This window comes from Balaenoptera musculus, chromosome 9 (genome assembly GCF_009873245.2).
Source record: "Balaenoptera musculus isolate JJ_BM4_2016_0621 chromosome 9, mBalMus1.pri.v3, whole genome shotgun sequence".
NCBI classification, from domain to species: Eukaryota; Metazoa; Chordata; class Mammalia; order Artiodactyla; family Balaenopteridae; genus Balaenoptera; species Balaenoptera musculus.
Genome location: NC_045793.1, coordinates 3,083,992 through 3,101,002, shown reverse-complemented (window position 1 = coordinate 3,101,002; position 17,011 = coordinate 3,083,992). Strand labels below are relative to the sequence as shown.

Below are 17,011 nucleotides of genomic sequence, written 5' to 3'. Positions count from 1 at the left end.
GGCCTCATCTCACTTCCCTTCCAAGCGTACCTTGAAGAGCGGAGACACGCGTGCCCTCCTCAAGGACTCCTCCAGACTGAAAGAGAAAAGCACCTCGGCCTCAGCGTCTCGGAGAAGGTAGTTCTGCTCATCTGGAAAAGAGAACAGCCCACTGTGCCAACAGTGCACGGCGCCCGGGACGCACAGTGCCACCTGCTCCAGGCCGCCCCCAGGCAGGTGCGTGTGATTCACGGCTCACAGTTACCTGTGACACCTGGGAACAAAAGCCTCATGTGTTGTATTTGTCAGTTACTTTTCTCCTGAAAACAGGCCGAAGACACTGTCCCTCCTCGGTCAGTGTTTCTTAGCATACTGAGAGCTCTGGCCCCTCCACACCCCTCAGCTGTAATGTCACACTGTCCCAGGGCGCTCACAGCTCTGCAAGCCCACAGACCCGGGGCAAGAGCTCCAGTCCTGGCTCCAGAGCCATTAGACTCAATTAGCTGAGATTTACCAAAAACACGTTCCTTTTAAATCTATGAATATGTACAGCGATTTATAAAGAATGTTTTACCAAATTTTGAAGATGTAAGAATTCTTAATTAAGAAATATCTAATTTGTCAAAAGGTAAAGATCACAAAATATTTTAATCTTCTTATGAAATACATCTCGTTCAGAAAATTATTTCTTCTTCATTTCATCATAATAACCAAACTGTGTAACACAGCCCAAAGCAGGGTGAGTCTAGGGTCAGGGTCAGTCGGGTGACACACATTGTAGGCCACATACTTTTGTGACATGCCCTTCTTTTTTTGAAACAATGCCTGAAAAATGTAAAAACCAGTCTGAGCTCAAGGACCACTGGGCAAGAGCAATCATGTCACTAAAGAAATGCTGAAATCTAACAACTGCTAGAAATACAAAATGGATCAGCTATCAGCAGATAAATACGGCACTAGCTCTACTGGTTCAGGTGGAAGACGGTAAGAATTCCTAAAACAATGAATGAAAAAATGAACAAAAACGTACTGAGGCATGAAGTGATGTATTTGTTTTGTTTTAAATATTTATTTATTTAGGGTGTGCCAGGTCTTAGTTGCAGCACGTGGGATCTTTTTTTTTAGGGATCTAGTTCCCCGACCAGAGATCGCACCTGGGCCCCCTGCATTGGGAGCACGGAGTCTTAACCACTGGACCACCAGGGGAGTCCCTGAAGTGATATATCTGAAATGTAAGTAAGTGTCCACGGCAAAATCAAGGTTGATATGCCTTCTGGAGAACTATGAGGGAGTACCAAGAAGTAGTTCATATTTATGATAAGAGACAATGACACTGAAATATAACAAAGTAGCTAAAACAAATCCTGTCCCAGAGGAGATGCTGACATTTTGGTTTTCTAAAAGGAGCAGCAGAGTTGCATTAACTTGCTAAGAATCTGTAGAAAGAGTCAACCTGAAAACTAAACTTTTCACAGCAGCACAAAGGACATGGGTCTTCCAGAAAGAGATTATAAAATTGGTGTCTCAAACTATATAAATTAAATGCAAAATTCCAAAATTACCCCCTACCCCTTGTTGAACAATCCAGCTTTAAAGCTGTCAGTCGGGCCCCGAGGGCGTCAGAGCCCAGTCGGGGCTGCAGGGCCGGGCGCAGCGGTGGCCGGCATGGGGCGGGCTGTGTACAGTGCAGCTGATCAAGTCACTTAACGTGTTCACTAGGACACAGGAAGCCGGGCTTCTCACTGTTGCTGGAGAAAGGATTACAGACAAAGGACGGGAGGAGACAAGGACGAAGCCTGTGGTGGCAGATAGACTGGCATCGGCCAGACAGACACAGGAAGTGGAAAGAGGCTGCAGCAGGAGCAACACCCAAGGGCCCCGAGCACCGTCCGTCCATGCCCAGTTTACACTGAAAGGACTCGGGGATCCTTGGGAAAACGCTGGTGCGGAACCAGGGCAGAAGAGCATAAGGCGAGCCTAGAACATTCTTGTTTTGCCAAAAGCTACCAGGTGGTCAACTCGACAGGAGAGGTGGACACGGAAGCCAGCCTGAGCGGCAATCCCTGGTCACGGTGGGGACCATGTGAGGGTCGGTGACAACAAGACGATAACAACGAGATAGAAAGGAGAGCGTGTGGGGAAATAAGGGAATAAATCAAAAGTCTGACAGGGAACAGCAGTATCTGCAAAGTTTCAAAGTGCTTCCCATAAATGACTCGTCAAGAAGCCTGGCCGGCTTGCACCTGCGCCGAGGGACCACCGTGAAACCACCCGCAGGACAACAAGCCCGCACCGTGCAGCCCCTGGCAGGATGCGAGGTGGGGGGAGACGGCAGCCATGTGACGGTCCCACCACAGACGCCACCTGCCCCCCCTCGGGAGGAGACAGCACACACACCAGACGGAGGGCGTTCTGTACAGTGACCGACCTAACTGACCAGACGTCGTCTTCTTCAAGTGACAAGAACAGACCAAGGGGCCCTTCCCAGACTCAAGGAGACTAAACGCAACGTGTGATTCACAACTAGGTCCTTCTCTAAGGGGCGACGCTGAGACAACGGGTGGATCTGAATGGGGATGAGGACGTCAGGATGAGGCGGCAGCGATGGATCGATGCTGATTTCCTGACTGACTCTGGCCGTGCCGCGCCATCTACGAGCACGTCCTTGTCTGTCTGTAGGAAACACGCGTTGAGGTGTTGGGGATAACGGAGCATTATTTGGGCAATGGACTCTCTAATGGGTCAGGAAAAAGAAGCTATGTCTGTACTATATAGGCAACTGGGTGATTGATGATTGATTGATTATTTCAAAAAAATTTTTTAAATTCAAAAGCCAAATTGGTTTTAAAAAAAATCCATAAAACGTTAAAAGATGGAAAAAAGTAAGAAATGAATCAGAATGCAAAATTTCAGATACTAACAACTGCCAGAACTAATAACCTAAGGTTAGTATTCTTCTTGAGAAATTTCAGGAACAACCTCAAAATGTCAACTTTTGGCAAAACAAAATGTCTCAAGTCTGTATTAAAAGTAAATGACTAGTGGATATCAGCTAAATGATTTTAAAGTTTATATGACAACACAAAAGGCACAGCACAGCCAACTCAAGAAGAGCAAAGCTGGGAGACTGAGGACCCGACTTCCAGACGCACTGTAAAGCTCTGGGTGAAAGGACAGATGGATGGACACCACGAGAGCTCAGTGCAGACCCCCACTCTGCCTACGAGCACAGGCAGCGAGCACAAGGGGACAGACAAGTGGATGTTCACACACACGCTGAATCTAGACACAGACCTTACACCTTCGCAAAAAGTAACTGAAAACAGACCACAGATCTAAATGTAAAACACAAAACTAAAACTCCTAAAAGGTAACAGGAGAAAACCAAGATGGCTTTGGGTACAGTGATGACTAGATACAAAACCAAAGGCATGACCCATGGAAGAAATAACTGACAACCTGGACTTCATTAAAATCGAACACTTCCACTCTGTCAAAGACAATGTCAAGAGAATGAGAAGACAGGCCACAGACTGGGAGAAAATATTTGCAAAAGATGCATCTGATAAAGGACTGTTTGTTACCCAAAATATACAAAGAAAGAACTCTCAAAACTCAACAATAAGAGAACCCAGTTAGAAAATGGACAAAAGATCTGAACAGATGCGTGAACACAGAAGATATACAGATAGCAAATAAACACATGAGAACACGCTTAACACGGTATGTCATCAGGGAAATGCAAATTAAAACAAAAATGAGGTACCACCACACAACTATTAAAATGGTCAGAAACTGACAACCCCAAATGCTGGCGAGGATGTGGAGCAACAGGAACTCTGCTGATGGGAAAGCAAACTGGTACCAACGCTTTGGGAGACAGTTTGATGGTTTCTTACAAAACTAAACCTACTCTCATATGATTCAGCAATTGCACTGCTTGGTATTTAGCCAAACGAGTTGAAAACTTACATCCGCACAAAAGCTGCAGACAGAATACAGCTTTATTTGTAATTGCCAAAACTTGGAAGCAACCAAGATGCCCTTCAGTAGGTGAGTGGATAAATAAACTGAGGGTATCCAGACAGTGGGATAGTCTTTGGTGCTAAAAAGACATGAGCTAAGAAGACACAGAGGAAACATAAATGCATGTGACTAAGAAGCCAACGTGAAAAGGCTGCATCCTGTGTAATTCCAACTATATGACAATCTGGAAAAGTTAAGAAATCCTGAAATTTGAGGGATCAAATATGAAATGTGTTTGACTATTCAATATTGAATATTGTTTATAATAAGACCAGAACCACCTCATAAACCCTCAGAAATCAACACAGCAAACATTAATAAGGCCATAAAGAAATGAAAGTCAGCTAAAACTGCCCATCAAATATGAATTGTTATAACTTTCATAAACAGGTAAAAAATGTTTGTTTTCACAGACTGGTATGCTTGATAAATTAAGCAACTCAAATTTCAATTAAAGAACAGACTCTCTCATTCTGAACTTTATAACTCTCATGCAAAATTGAGAGCTAATCTACTTTTATGGTATTGTTTCTACATTTTTCTTCTTCTGCCCGCATTGTTAGGTTTTATATTTCATAGTATCTTTTAAGAAAAAAATTTCTAAAATCTCAACTGAAAATTTCTAAACACTACATAATATAGTTGATCCTCGTTATTTGTGGATTTTTGTATTTGTGACTACGCCCACTCGGTACAATTTATTTGTAACCTCAAAACCAGCATCTGTGGTGCTTTCCAGTTCTCTGTGGACGTGGCAGAGCTGCCCACGTGGCGCTTCCCGCTGGGGCCGACACAGCGGTGCTCGCCATGGGTCAGCTCATTCTGAGAACACGGGTCCTTCTGTGGTCCGTTTAGTGCTACTTTCCTCACATTTTTGTGCTTTTGTCAGTGATTTTTGCTGTTTAATCGGCCTGCAAGCACAGTGCTGTCCAGTGCCCTGAGGGCAATGGGCTGTGAAGTGCCCTCACAGAGGAAACACACGTGAGACGAAGCTGCAAATCTATTCCGCGGAGAAAAGTCACTTGGAATCATATTCACTCTGTGCTGATTAGCAAGGTTCTAAAAACACTTGGGTGCACTGACTAATCTAAGAAAAAACCTATCTCTAAGTGTCACTGCCAGTAACAGGATTTCACTTTCGGTGCCCTGGACGGCGGGAGACGGGCAAGGGAGGGACACGCTGACCCTCCCACCTGCCCTGACGTTCCCAGGACGTTGCCGGGCTCCCCGCCGTGCGCTGTACTGCGTGTGGAACCTCATTCGACAGCCAGCGTTCCAAACAAAATACGCTCACATCAGGAAACAACATGGCAGGGATGCAGAGCTTATTCTTCCCCCAATACCTTCCAAATTACCAAAACCTCTACATTTCATGGTAAGATGCAAAGATATCAATCAGATGACTGGACCACGGAATAAGTTTATGAATTTACATGGATAAATAACAAAGAGTTGAAAAATGAACTAGATGTTTGCTGGGATGCAAATGGAGATAATGCCAAATTAAAAGGGTTTTTTCTTGGAGTAAGTTCACTGAGGTGCGGATGCTGCTACTCACCAATGAACTTCTGACACTTGAAACACTCCTCCAGCCACTCCGGAGTCACGATGTGCTTCACCACGGAGACGGCCGTCAGGAACTTCACGGTGCGCGTCACCTTGCTGGAGACGAGGTGGGTGCACTTCTGCGCAGACTCGGCGACCTCCCCGCCAAGAATGTAGAGCTTCTGGGGGTCACACACACAGACCAGAGGTGAGAGCTGGGCCTACGGAGCCGCACACGGCCTGGGACGCGTCTAAGACTATGAACAGGTTGTCGGCCATGGAAAATGGTGCAGCAGGTGAAACCAAACCCACGCCATTGTAGGCGGAAAGCGAAAACTAGGCTTGACGATGTACACTTCCCTGATCAATGCTGTGCAGATCAAGATTAAATAAGACATCCCTACAAATAAGTAAAATTCTGAAAACAACACAGCTCGTTTCATAAGGGGCAAATCTGCCCAGGCTTTCTAAGCTGAAATGAGTGTTATTGAGGCATGTTAAAATACTGTCTCTATTTTAAGAAATGATGACCTAAGAATTGACTGAGAAGACATAAACATATAAAAGATGATCTCTTTAACTATACTCAAATTTAAAAGTAAAGAAAATAAATTACACTAAACTTATAGCATTTATAATTTTTTCTTTTCCTTAAAAAAAAAAAAAAAGTAGACCGTATGAATCCATGTAATACAGGTCAACTCATATTCTTAACCATCACCCTCCCCTGTCCCCAAAATAACAAAACAAAATCCCATAATCCCTCCTGGTGTTACGTCCAAGAAGTTTATTTACCTAAATACACAAATACACCACTGCCTCTTGGGCCTACACTGCTACCCAAGAAAACAAGTCTTGAAAGACTGTAGATTCAATCAGAAAACCTGAAGAGGCACAACTACTCTTTTAAGCTAATGTCTTTATGAAAATGATGTCCGAGCGGCCTTGCTAATAATGTTCACATGATTATAGAAATGGTTCTCGGTCTACTCACCTAAATCGTTTTTCTCCTAATAAGAAAGCGAGTATCTAAGTACGAAGCAGTAGCAAGAATGAGGCGGGAAGTCAATGATGAGGTAATGATGACCCGCAGTTTATAGATACACACTGTAAACACTTATAACATGATATTCCTGATTAAATGTTAGTTTAATTAGACTGCTGGCCTAAAGCAAATATAAACAGAAAGGAACATTCCTAAAAATCCTTATGCAAAATAGAATAAAATTTCACCTTAATATACTGTTGAACTTGAACAGGCTCAAATCCAGTGAAAAGCACAAAAGGGGTCAATTCTGGTGTTAACTTCTTAGTGGGAGGTGGTATATCTTCAATTCTATAAAATACACATAGAAAAGAACGCCTATTATTTACTTAAAAATGTTCTTTAGCAAACGGGATTTTAATAGCTTTAACAAGCTTTAAGTGTGTGGGGTTTTCTTTCCTTAAAGGGAAAATGCAATGACTTACCTGCTCTTTTTCTCTTTCCCACCATTTACACAAAGCCACCCCCAAAAGGACTGTGTGTGGCACCTCCAAGGGCAGCAGCCAATCAACGCCCCACTTCCTCCTCAGTCCCGCCCCCGCCCTCTCACTGGCCTTGCTGGTCCTGAAGAGTGGGAGCCCCCCACCCCAGGGCTCTAGTCCCGTGTCTTCCACCTGCCCTGTCTCAACCCAGAAGGCACAGAACAAAGCTGTTTGACTCAAGCACACATTTTAAATTAAACCTCAGTCTTTTTCATTTCCTTAAATTTTCTCAAATCCTATTTTTAGCTTATATTTGAGACAGTCTATTCAATTAAAAAAAATTTACTTGTGGCATTTTAATGACATACATAATCACATAATTAGGCTTTTACTAAGAAATCCAACAATTCCCAGACTGTGTGGATGTGGGGAACGGCGAGAGGGAGAGCGGAGGAGCGGGGCGAGAGGAAGACCTCGCTCAGCGCGGCTGGAGGGCCTCTGGTTCTAACGAAACTGCCGGCTTCTCTCTACCAGGTGAGGCCAGCGCAGGTCTGCACACCGCCACTCCGCACCGACCCGCGGCCGAGGGGGCGCCGTCCCTCCCACCCCGCCGGGCCAGGGGTCGGGACGCAGGCTCCCGGGGCCACACCGAGGACGCCCGGAGCGGGTCCCAGTCCCCCACCCCCGTTCCACCACAGCAGCTCATGTTTTACACACCGGGGGTCCTGGCGCGCTTCTGGTTAAAGGAGACGATTCAACTGTTTTTTTAATAAGAAAGGAAAAAACACTGGCTATTCCCTGTTTATCTCCAGCAACGAAATGAGACGTGCCACGATAAAGCTGTGATGTAATCAGCAAATCCTTCCAAATCCTATTCACTGTGAACATTTCAGGAACTTTCCCAACTGCCACCATTTTCTAAAACAAACCTGTAAAAGCTCATCAACCATTAAAAAAAAAAAAAAAAAAGGCGATTGTTCATACCTGGCTCTTTTGGAAGAGGGCTGGATATTAGTTGCTTCATTCTGCTTCAGTTTGGGAGGTAGTCGTACACCCTGTGATTAAAATATGATTTCCTTTAATCAGTCTCCCCAGTCATACAGTAGCTCCCGAGAGCTTTCCACCTACCCCACCGCGTACGAGACACACGCGCCCACCACGCCTCGCCAGCCGAGAGACAGGCACATGCGAGCCTTCCAGGGAAGCCCTGGGCTGGCGCCCTCTTTATTCACCAGACGCAGCAGTTCTTTAAAACGTCTCACCCCTCTCTCTGTTCATGTTACGGATTTAATCCTCAACCTTGAACTTTTCAGAACACTTTTCACTTAAATATTTTGTCTTGTGTCTCAGTTTGGAAGTTAGAAAACATACTCATTGCAACTACATCCCCAAAACGAGACCCTTCCTGAACTGTCACCCATGAGGGTTCAGGACGATCGGGTCACAGTGCTCTGGAGGGCGGGGCAAGGTGCTGAAGGCCGCTCCGGTCCCCAGGCGCGGGGCGCCCACGTTCCTGGAACCAGCTGGAGCCCCTGACCTGCGGACACGCTGAGCCGAAGGGCGGGGGGAAGCCAGTGCCCCGGAGGAACCCCCCCAGTCAGCCTTCACCCCTGCCTCACCTCTATGCAGACCTTCGTCCACAAATACACTTTCTCTCTGTTTTACTACTTGAAGCAATGACCTCTCAATCTGAGATGAGAGTGCAGACGGCCCCCCTCACTTGTTGGGTAACAAACAACGGCTGGCCTTCAGGTCCAGAACGGACCCTCCTGAAGGTGCCCTATCAGAGCTCAGCCAGTGGGCTGGAACCCCACCTGGGACATGTGGGGACGGTCCCATCACGGTGAGGTCCGGGCTCCTGCAGAGTGAGCTGTGGGTCCAGGGCTACTGCACTAACGCCCCAGCTCTTGCCTCCCTGACCCTATGGAAACATGTCGTCTCACTCACTCAGCTCTCCAATTCTTTAAGCAATCGTATAGCTCTTTGAAGCGATAATGTTCCTAACGTGTACAAATATGAATAACTGACAATATCATCAATTAAGAAAAAAAAAGACGCAGGGTACACTAAACAGCTACGACAGGCGAGAAGGTACAGCCCTCATTTGTTATGGTGACAAACTACTAAAAGAATTTTTAATTTACAAATACAAATGTATCCCTCCTGCATGTGTATAATACACAGTAACAGCCAAAGTAAGGTTATTAGCTTGACATACCATCAGCAACTCTGCTGACACTTTCAATGGAACTCTCCAAGCATCTAAAGAGAGAAACGGGTTACTTTTCAGATATACTGTGTAAATAGATAAGCCGTGTTACAAAAGCCTTTTCATGACACATACACACACTACTATATATGAAACATAACTAACAAGGACCTACTGCAGAGCACAGGGAACTCTACTCAATACTCTGTAATGACCTACATGGGAAAAGAATCTTAAAAAAATAAAAAAGAAGATACACATATACGTAGAACTGATTCACTTTGCTGTACACCTGAAACTTACACAACACTGTAAATCAACTATCCTCCAATTAAAAAAAAAAAGGAAGTGTACCATCAACAAGAACAACAACAACACAAAAAGCCCTTTCAGGAGGCAGGTAATCCTGGACACACGGCGGCTTGGCGGACAACCTTTAAGAAGGGGAAAGTGTGAGGACTGTTACTCAGCAGCTGCAGTGAGGGGTGGCGGCTCCCGGAGAGCCCGCGGGGGCCTAGCTCTGCGTGCGAGGCAGCCCTGAGCGAAGCGGGCACGCAGCGCGGCAGAGGCTGCCCGGCCCGCATGTGCTGTCCCCCCGGCCAGTTCTGGGAGCCACACAGTCCGGCTTCTAAGAAACCGACCGCGACGAGGGGGCTGACACCACGGACCACAGCGCGCCGGGCGGCGACCGCGCTGAGCAGCGAGGGCGCGTGTCCGCGGAGGACCCGGTGGCGTCACACCAGCAGGTGCGCCACAGGGAAGCAAGCAGACCACAGCTCGAGATGAAGACGAGCTTTCTCGTGACTGAAGCCGTTCAGACCGGAACTTAACGGGCTCCTCTGAGGGACAGCACGTTAAAGCCGTGTTCGAACTGAACACCCATTTTCTGGAGTAACGTCCAGCTCAGTGACTGCAGTAACGTCGAGTGCTGTAGTGTGTACAGTCGGGCCACGGCTCACGGGGCGCCGTGGACAGACCAGAGCCGGCTCAAGACATATCAGTGGGCTTCTGTGCGTCCCTTCTACCTCTGAGAGCCCATTTAAAAAAAGCAAACCAAAATACACACCAACAAACACTCCTGGGCAGAGCGCAGAGGAAGACAGGGTGGCGAGGAAACGGGAAATGCAATCAGAATAATGAGAGGGCCGAAGCCAAGACCGGTGCTTAGCACGCAAGCCGGCGGCAACGTGGACCGGCCCCACTTACCCAGAAGGTTTGAAACCAAGTGCGGAGCCGGGGCGAAGGGGTCCTGCAGGCTGAAGGTGGTGTAGCGGCCGTACTGGATCTGCCGCAGGGCCTCCAAGTTCCCCAGAAGGATGTCTCCCAGCCACTGGGCGTTCACGCACGGGATCCTCCACTCTTTGGCTTTCTCATACTTTAAACCAGTTGGTCTTTTTTTTTTTTGGAAGAGAAAACACATTTATTAAACGTTAGAGTTCTCTGTGTTCAAATTTATATTTATATTCAGCAAAGCCAGTCCACATTTTCTCACGCTAGAAGTGGCAGGGATGTTTCTGCAGAGCCGACCCTGGCTGGGAAGGAAGCGTACACATGGGTCACGAGATCATCACTAGGCCTACCTTTACCTTACTGCTGTTACCTAGGCTAAACTGCACCTCATTAATTCATCTAATTTCACTCTTCTGCTAGCATTATCATAAATATCGTTGCTATCCTGTTAACAGACTTTGGTTTTCACACCCTGATTTCCGTCACAAAACTATGACATATTAAGAAATGCAGAATTGCTGAAACAGCCGCTACAGCGTGCATAAACCGAAGATCAAGGACGGCTTCAGAACCACGCTTACTCTTTACAGACGAGCACCGTGTTGCTGCGGCAGAGGTAGCCCGTGTACTTGGCACCTGCCAGGTAAGCCATCAACTTCAGGTCGTCCCTGTCGCGGTCGACAAATCCCGTCACAGAAATAATCTGAGGAGAAAGAGCAAGTAAGGCCAAAATACAACGACAATTTAACCCAGTTAACACAACTCTTTCTTCTACATTTTAGTTGTTTTATAGACACGTGTGTTTCCGTCCCTTCTCTGGCATCACGAGAGGTACCCAGTGACATCATCTCTAAGAATGTCAAAACCAGAACTTTGTTAACGGTGAAAATGTTACACACACAGCCAGCAAGGAGACGGAAAACAAACATACCAAATGTGGGAAAACCATTTTTGTGTTACTATGACACCGTTCAGATAATCTTAATGAAGTTATACTATTAAGCGTATAAATAGTAGTCAGCTCTCCTCACTGATCCCAATTTTGAGCTCAGCCGAGTGGGAGAAGCCACAAGTGACAACGTCTGGCCAACAGCAGCCACTTCTGGTGTAAGACGCTTGCTTTATTTCAGGAATTTATGAAACGGGGTCAAAAGACTTAGGAGGATCAATGAAAGAGCGACTCTGTGCAGGAAGCCACGACTGTTACAGGAGAACAGAAGGAAGTAAGATGCCTAACGTGCTCGGCACCGGCCAGTGGGCCGTTCGCAGCCCACGGAGGGCACGGGAGCAGACGGGCCCGCCCGGCAGAGGAGGAGGGGTGAGCCTTACGTGCTGGGAGCACGGCCTCCCCCCGGGCGGGAAGGCCACGGGGAAGTGCAGGGCCCGATGGGGCGGCACAAGCCGCTTCTTCTTCAGCACCGCGTTCAGCCAGTGCGCCGTGACACACCTCTTCCTCTCCTTCACCGCCTGCGAACGCAAGAGCACGGGCTGGTCTCGGGGGTTTTCACTGCAGGCTAAACACAGACTGTAAGGCTGGACAGCTAACAAGGCCACCTTTAATGGGAGTCCTATAAATAAAGGAATTTCACGAGCTTAGCACTCAATTTACTGAAGTCATGAACTACAAGGGTGTCGCAGGTTAATTTTAACACACCCCGAAAATGTTACTGGCCACCCAAGAACAAGAGCCGACCACGGGAGAAGAGCTACACGTCTGACAACCCTGGAAATAACTGCAGTCATGGAAGGAGATGACATTTCTGATCATCAAAATTAAAACCGCCCCATGAGAACACAGAGGGCCCTGCACACAAGTCATGAAAGAAGGTAACTGCTCATCTAAAATTAAGCACAGGGCACCTCCCCAGGGGCACCACTACCTACTCGGTAACAGGGGTTCCTCAGAGGCCGTGTGTCACACACACTGACACCCGTCTGTCTACAAATAACGTTTTTAAGCAAAGAGAAGAAATGAAGCTTCAGGCGATGAGAGCAGGCGATACTGAGGGGTAAGCTTCTGCTCTGCAGGGGCACAGAAGCTCGGGGGACGGACCGGGTCGGGCCTGCGTACGAATCCCCCAGCAGCTAAGAAATCCTGCTTCCGCCCGCTCTTCGTTCAGCGCGGCCCTGGCCTGGAGCGGAAGGCCGTCTACGCTCCCCTAGCACCACCTGGGACTTCCCCGTCTCCGTTCCTCAGACAGAGAGGCCTGGTGGCCACAGAGGTACCTATCTATCCCACCAAAGACCGCTGAGAATTAGTAAGACGTAATTTTCTGTTTTTAGAGGTAGAAAAGAGTCCTTTCCAAACACGATCATCGCTAGAGTCACTCAGGACGCTAACACGGTCCAGAGGAAGGGACAGACTGGGTCCCATCGCAGCTGAGCCCTCACTCACCTGTGCGAACAGCCCGCTCACTTGACTCTCACAGAGCAGATGCGTGCAGCGGTTCGAGAACGTGGGGTCCACGGCACCTCCGTGCGCCTGGATTATCTAGACACGCACAAGACCCAGAGTTACAGTCAACTGCCAGTGCCCAGGGGAAGGGAGAATTGTAATTTCAAATAAGACGGCTATTAAAAGAATCCATTATACATTTTCATAGTCTAGTTCCCCAAAAGTATAAAAGATACGTTATCAGTTATATCTACAGACTTTTCCACCCTGCACTGTACAATAAAAATGAACTTTAACACCATGTCATCTGAATTTCCAGAGGGAAAGTGGAATGGTCTTTCTAAAACAGGGTTTCTCAACTGGGCACTACAGACCTCTCCCCCCGAGACGCCAACAACACTCCCCCAGCTGCGACAGTGAAAAATGTTTCAGACATTGCCAATCGTCCCCCGGGGCTAGAATCACTGCTTTTAAGAAACTTTATTCTAAAAGGGGGAAGAAAAAAAAAAAAAGTCAAAATGAAGTCTGTGAACACCAGAAAATTATTTTTAAAAACAGATTCAGTTTTTTGGGGTGAGGGGACTGTCCCGTACCTCGACTGCAGTGGTTACGTAGTTGTGTGGCACTAAGGGGAACTGGTCAAAATTTAAAACGCTGTATACCAAAGGAGCGAGAATTTTATATGTTAAAAAAGACCTGCCCCACAAAACAATTCCATTTCATTTACGACTTCTTAAAATTTTTTATTAAAAAAAAGTTTTTTAAACTGGAGTCTAGTTGATTTACAATGTGGTGTTAGTTTCAGGTGCACAGCACAGTGATTCAGTTACACATACACATATACAAATCCTTTTCTTACAATATTCTTTTCCGTTACGGTTTATCACAGGACGTTGAACGCAGCTCCCTGTGCGCTACAGCAGGACCCTGCCATCTGTCCATTCTCTGCGCGCTCGCTTACACCTGCTGACCTCACACTCCCTCCCACTCCATCCGCCCCCGCAACCCGCTGCCTCTTGGCGACCACAAGTCTGTTCTCTGTGTTCATGAGTCTGCTTCTGTTTTGTAGATAGGTTCGTTTGTGTAGCATTTTAGATTCCACATCTAAGTGATATCATATGATATCTGTCTTTCTCTGGCTTACTTCACTCGGTATGATCATCTCTAGGTCCATCCATGTTGCTGCAAATGGCATTATTTCATTCCTTCTTACGGCTGAGTAATGTTCTGTTGTAGATATGTACCACGTCTTCCTTATCCATTCATCTGTCGACAGACATTTAGGTTGCTTCCACGTCTTGGCTATTGTGAATAGTGCTGCTATGAACACAGGGGTGCGTGTGTCTTTTTAAATTATAGTTTTGTCTAGGTTTATGCCCAGCAGTGGGACTGCTGGATCACACAGTAGCTCTAGTTTTAGTTTTTTGACAAACCTCCATACTGTTTTCCATAGTGGCTGCACCAACTTACATTCCCAACAACAGTGTAGGAGGGTTCCCTTTACTCCACACCCTCTCCAGAATTTGTTATTTGTATTTGTTATTTTTAATGATGGCCATTCTGACCTGTGTGAGGTGGTACCTCATGGTAGTTTTGATTTGTATTTCTCTAATAATTTGTGATATTGAGCATCTTTTTGTGTGCCTATTGGCCATCTCTATGTCTACTTTAGAGAAATGTCTATTTTAGGTCTGCTACCCCATTTTTCGATTGGGTTTTTTTTTTTGTGGTTGAGTTGTATGAGGCTGTTTGTGTATTTTGGAAATTAAGCCCTTGGCGGTTGCATCATTTGCAAAGATTTTCTCCCAGTCAGTAGGCTACCTTTTCATTTTGTTTATGGTTTCCTTTGCTGTGCAAAAGCTTGTAAGTTTGATCAGGTCCCATTTGTTTATTTTTGCTTTTATTTCTACTGCCTTGGGAGACTGACCTAAGAAAACATTGGTATGATTTAAATCAGAGAATGTTTTCCCTGTGTTCTCTTCTAGGAGTTTTATGGTGTCATGTCTTATGTTTAAGTCTTTAAGCCATTTTGAGTTTATTTTTGTGTAGGTGTGAGGGTGTGTTCTAACTTCACTGATTTACATGCAGCTGTCCAGTTTTCCCAACACCACTTGCTGAAGAGACTGTCTCTTCTCCCTTGTATATTCTTGCCTCCTCTGTTGAAGATTAGCTGACTGTAGGTGTGTGGGTTTATTTCTGGGCTCTCTATCGTGCCCATTGAGCCACTGATCCATATGTCTGTTTCTGTGCCAGTACCACATGCTGTTTTGATTATTGTAGCTTTGTAGTACTGTCCGAAGTCTGGGAGGGTCATGCCTCCTGCTTTGTTCTTTTTCTTCAGGATTGCTTTGGCAATTCTGGGTCTTTTATGGTTCCATATAAATTTTAGGATTATTTGTTCTAGTTGTGGAAAATGTCATGGGTAATTTGATAGGGGTGGCATTAAACCTGTAGATTGCTTTGGGTAGTATGGCCATTTTAACAATATTAATTCTTCCCATCCAAGAGCATGGGATAGCTTTCCATTTCTTTCAGTCATCTTCAATTTCCTTTATTAATGTTTTATAGTTCTCAGCCTGGAAGTCTTTCACCTCCTTGGCCAGGTTTATTCCTAAGTATTTTATTTTAGGGAGTACGATTTTAAAAGGAATTGTTTTTTCTACATTCCCTTTTTGATATTTCATTATTAGTATAAAGAAATGTAACTGATTTCTGTATGTTGTATCCTCCTCCTACCTTGCTGAATTCATTTTTGTGTGGAGTCTTTAGGGTTTTCTGTATGTATGTTATATGAATATAATGACAATTTTACCTCTTCCCGATCAATTTGGATACCCTTTTATTTCTTGTCTGATTGCTGTGGTTAGGACTTCCAAAACTATGTTGAATAGAAGAGGTGAGAGGGCATCTTTGTCTTGTTCCAGATTTTAGCAGGAGGGCTTTCAGCTCTTCACTGTTGAGTATTGTATTGGCTGTGGGTTTGTCATAAATAGCTTTTATTATGTTTTGGTTCCTCTATACTCACTTTGGTAAGAGTTTTTATCATGAATGGATGCTGAACTTCGTCAAATGCTTTTTCTGCATCTATTGAGATGATCATGCGGTTTCTGTCTTTTCCTTTGATCATGTGGTGTACTGATACTGATTGATTTGTGTATGCTGAACCATCCTCGTGAACTTGGGCTGAATCCCACTTGGTCGTGGTGTTATCATCTTTTTTATGTTTTGTTGGATTAGGTTTGCTAATACTTTGTTGAGCATTTCTGCATCCATCTATGTTCATCAAAGATACTGGCCTGTAATTTTCTTTTTTGGCAGTGTCTTTGTCTGGCTTTGGTATCAGGGTGATGGTGGCTTCACAGAAGGTCTTTGGGAGTGTTCCCTCCTCTTCAGTCCTTTAGAAGAGTCTGAGAAGGATTGGTGTAAGTTCTTCTTTGTATGTTCGGAAGCTCCCTTTCTGTCCCAGCTGATCTCCCTGACAGGGAGGGGCCTCCCAGGGTGCAGGAACCTTTCCTCTTTCACAGCTCCCTCCAAGGGGCACAGGTCCCATCCTGATTCCTTTCTCTCCTTTTTTTCTTTTTTCTTTTGTCCTACCTAGTTACGTGGAGATTTTCTTGCCCCTTCAGAAGTCCGCTGTCTTCTGCCAGCATTCAGTAGATATTCTGTGAGAACAGTTTCCACATGTAGATGTATTTCTGACGTATTTGTGGAAGGAGGCGAGCTCCACGTTGTACTCCTCTGCCATCTTGATCCACTCCTCTCCATTTACTACTTTTAAAATTTGATTTTTATGTTGATTACAGTGATGCATAAACATAGTTTAATAAGGCCCAGGACAAAGCCAGCAGTTTGCTATCCCATTCACTTTCCACTCCCCTAAGGCTGCCATATCCAGCTCTTTAACTCTTTCTTCTGGTAATTATTAATATACTCTAACTAATACATTCTATGCTATTTCTTTGTCTTTTAGCTTTAGGTGTTATCTACCAACCTCCTACTGTGGAGGCCACATTCCCCCCAGAAACTAAAACACACACACACACACGCACGCACACACACACATGCACACACGCGCATGCACATGCACACACGCACGCATGCACGCACACGCGCATGCACACACACGCACACAAACACGTGCACCTTCCTAATTTGGCTCT

The 17,011-nt window shown here is 45.7% G+C and overlaps 1 protein-coding gene and 1 long non-coding RNA gene across 6 annotated transcripts in view; one reads left to right on the top strand and one right to left on the bottom strand.

The window, feature by feature from the left end:
* Positions 1 to 17,011, bottom strand: part of PAXIP1 (PAX interacting protein 1) — a 47,891-nt gene that overhangs the window by 2,286 nt on the left and 28,594 nt on the right. For 3 of the 4 annotated variants that reach the window (XM_036862825.1, XM_036862823.1, XM_036862824.1), the window contains 9 exons: positions 12,852 to 12,947; positions 11,786 to 11,923; positions 11,038 to 11,159; positions 10,433 to 10,617; positions 9,236 to 9,279; positions 8,002 to 8,072; positions 6,784 to 6,886; positions 5,564 to 5,732; positions 31 to 131 (listed from right to left, as the gene is read on the bottom strand). In XM_036862825.1, the coding sequence (XP_036718720.1) occupies positions 31 to 131; positions 5,564 to 5,732; positions 6,784 to 6,886; positions 8,002 to 8,072; positions 9,236 to 9,279; positions 10,433 to 10,617; positions 11,038 to 11,159; positions 11,786 to 11,923; positions 12,852 to 12,947 (1,029 nt within the window). The remainder of the gene's footprint in view (positions 1 to 30; positions 132 to 5,563; positions 5,733 to 6,783; positions 6,887 to 8,001; positions 8,073 to 9,235; positions 9,280 to 10,432; positions 10,618 to 11,037; positions 11,160 to 11,785; positions 11,924 to 12,851; positions 12,948 to 17,011) is intronic. The other variant, XM_036862826.1, reaches the window with a different exon arrangement.
* On the top strand, positions 78 to 2,741 carry LOC118900467. 2 transcript variants are annotated; one of them, XR_005021162.1, is made up of 3 exons: positions 78 to 216; positions 1,105 to 1,211; positions 1,568 to 2,741. It is a non-coding gene; the product is annotated as an uncharacterized LOC118900467 (long non-coding RNA). The 2 variants fall into 2 exon arrangements; XR_005021161.1 differs by having other exon boundaries at positions 1,105 to 2,741.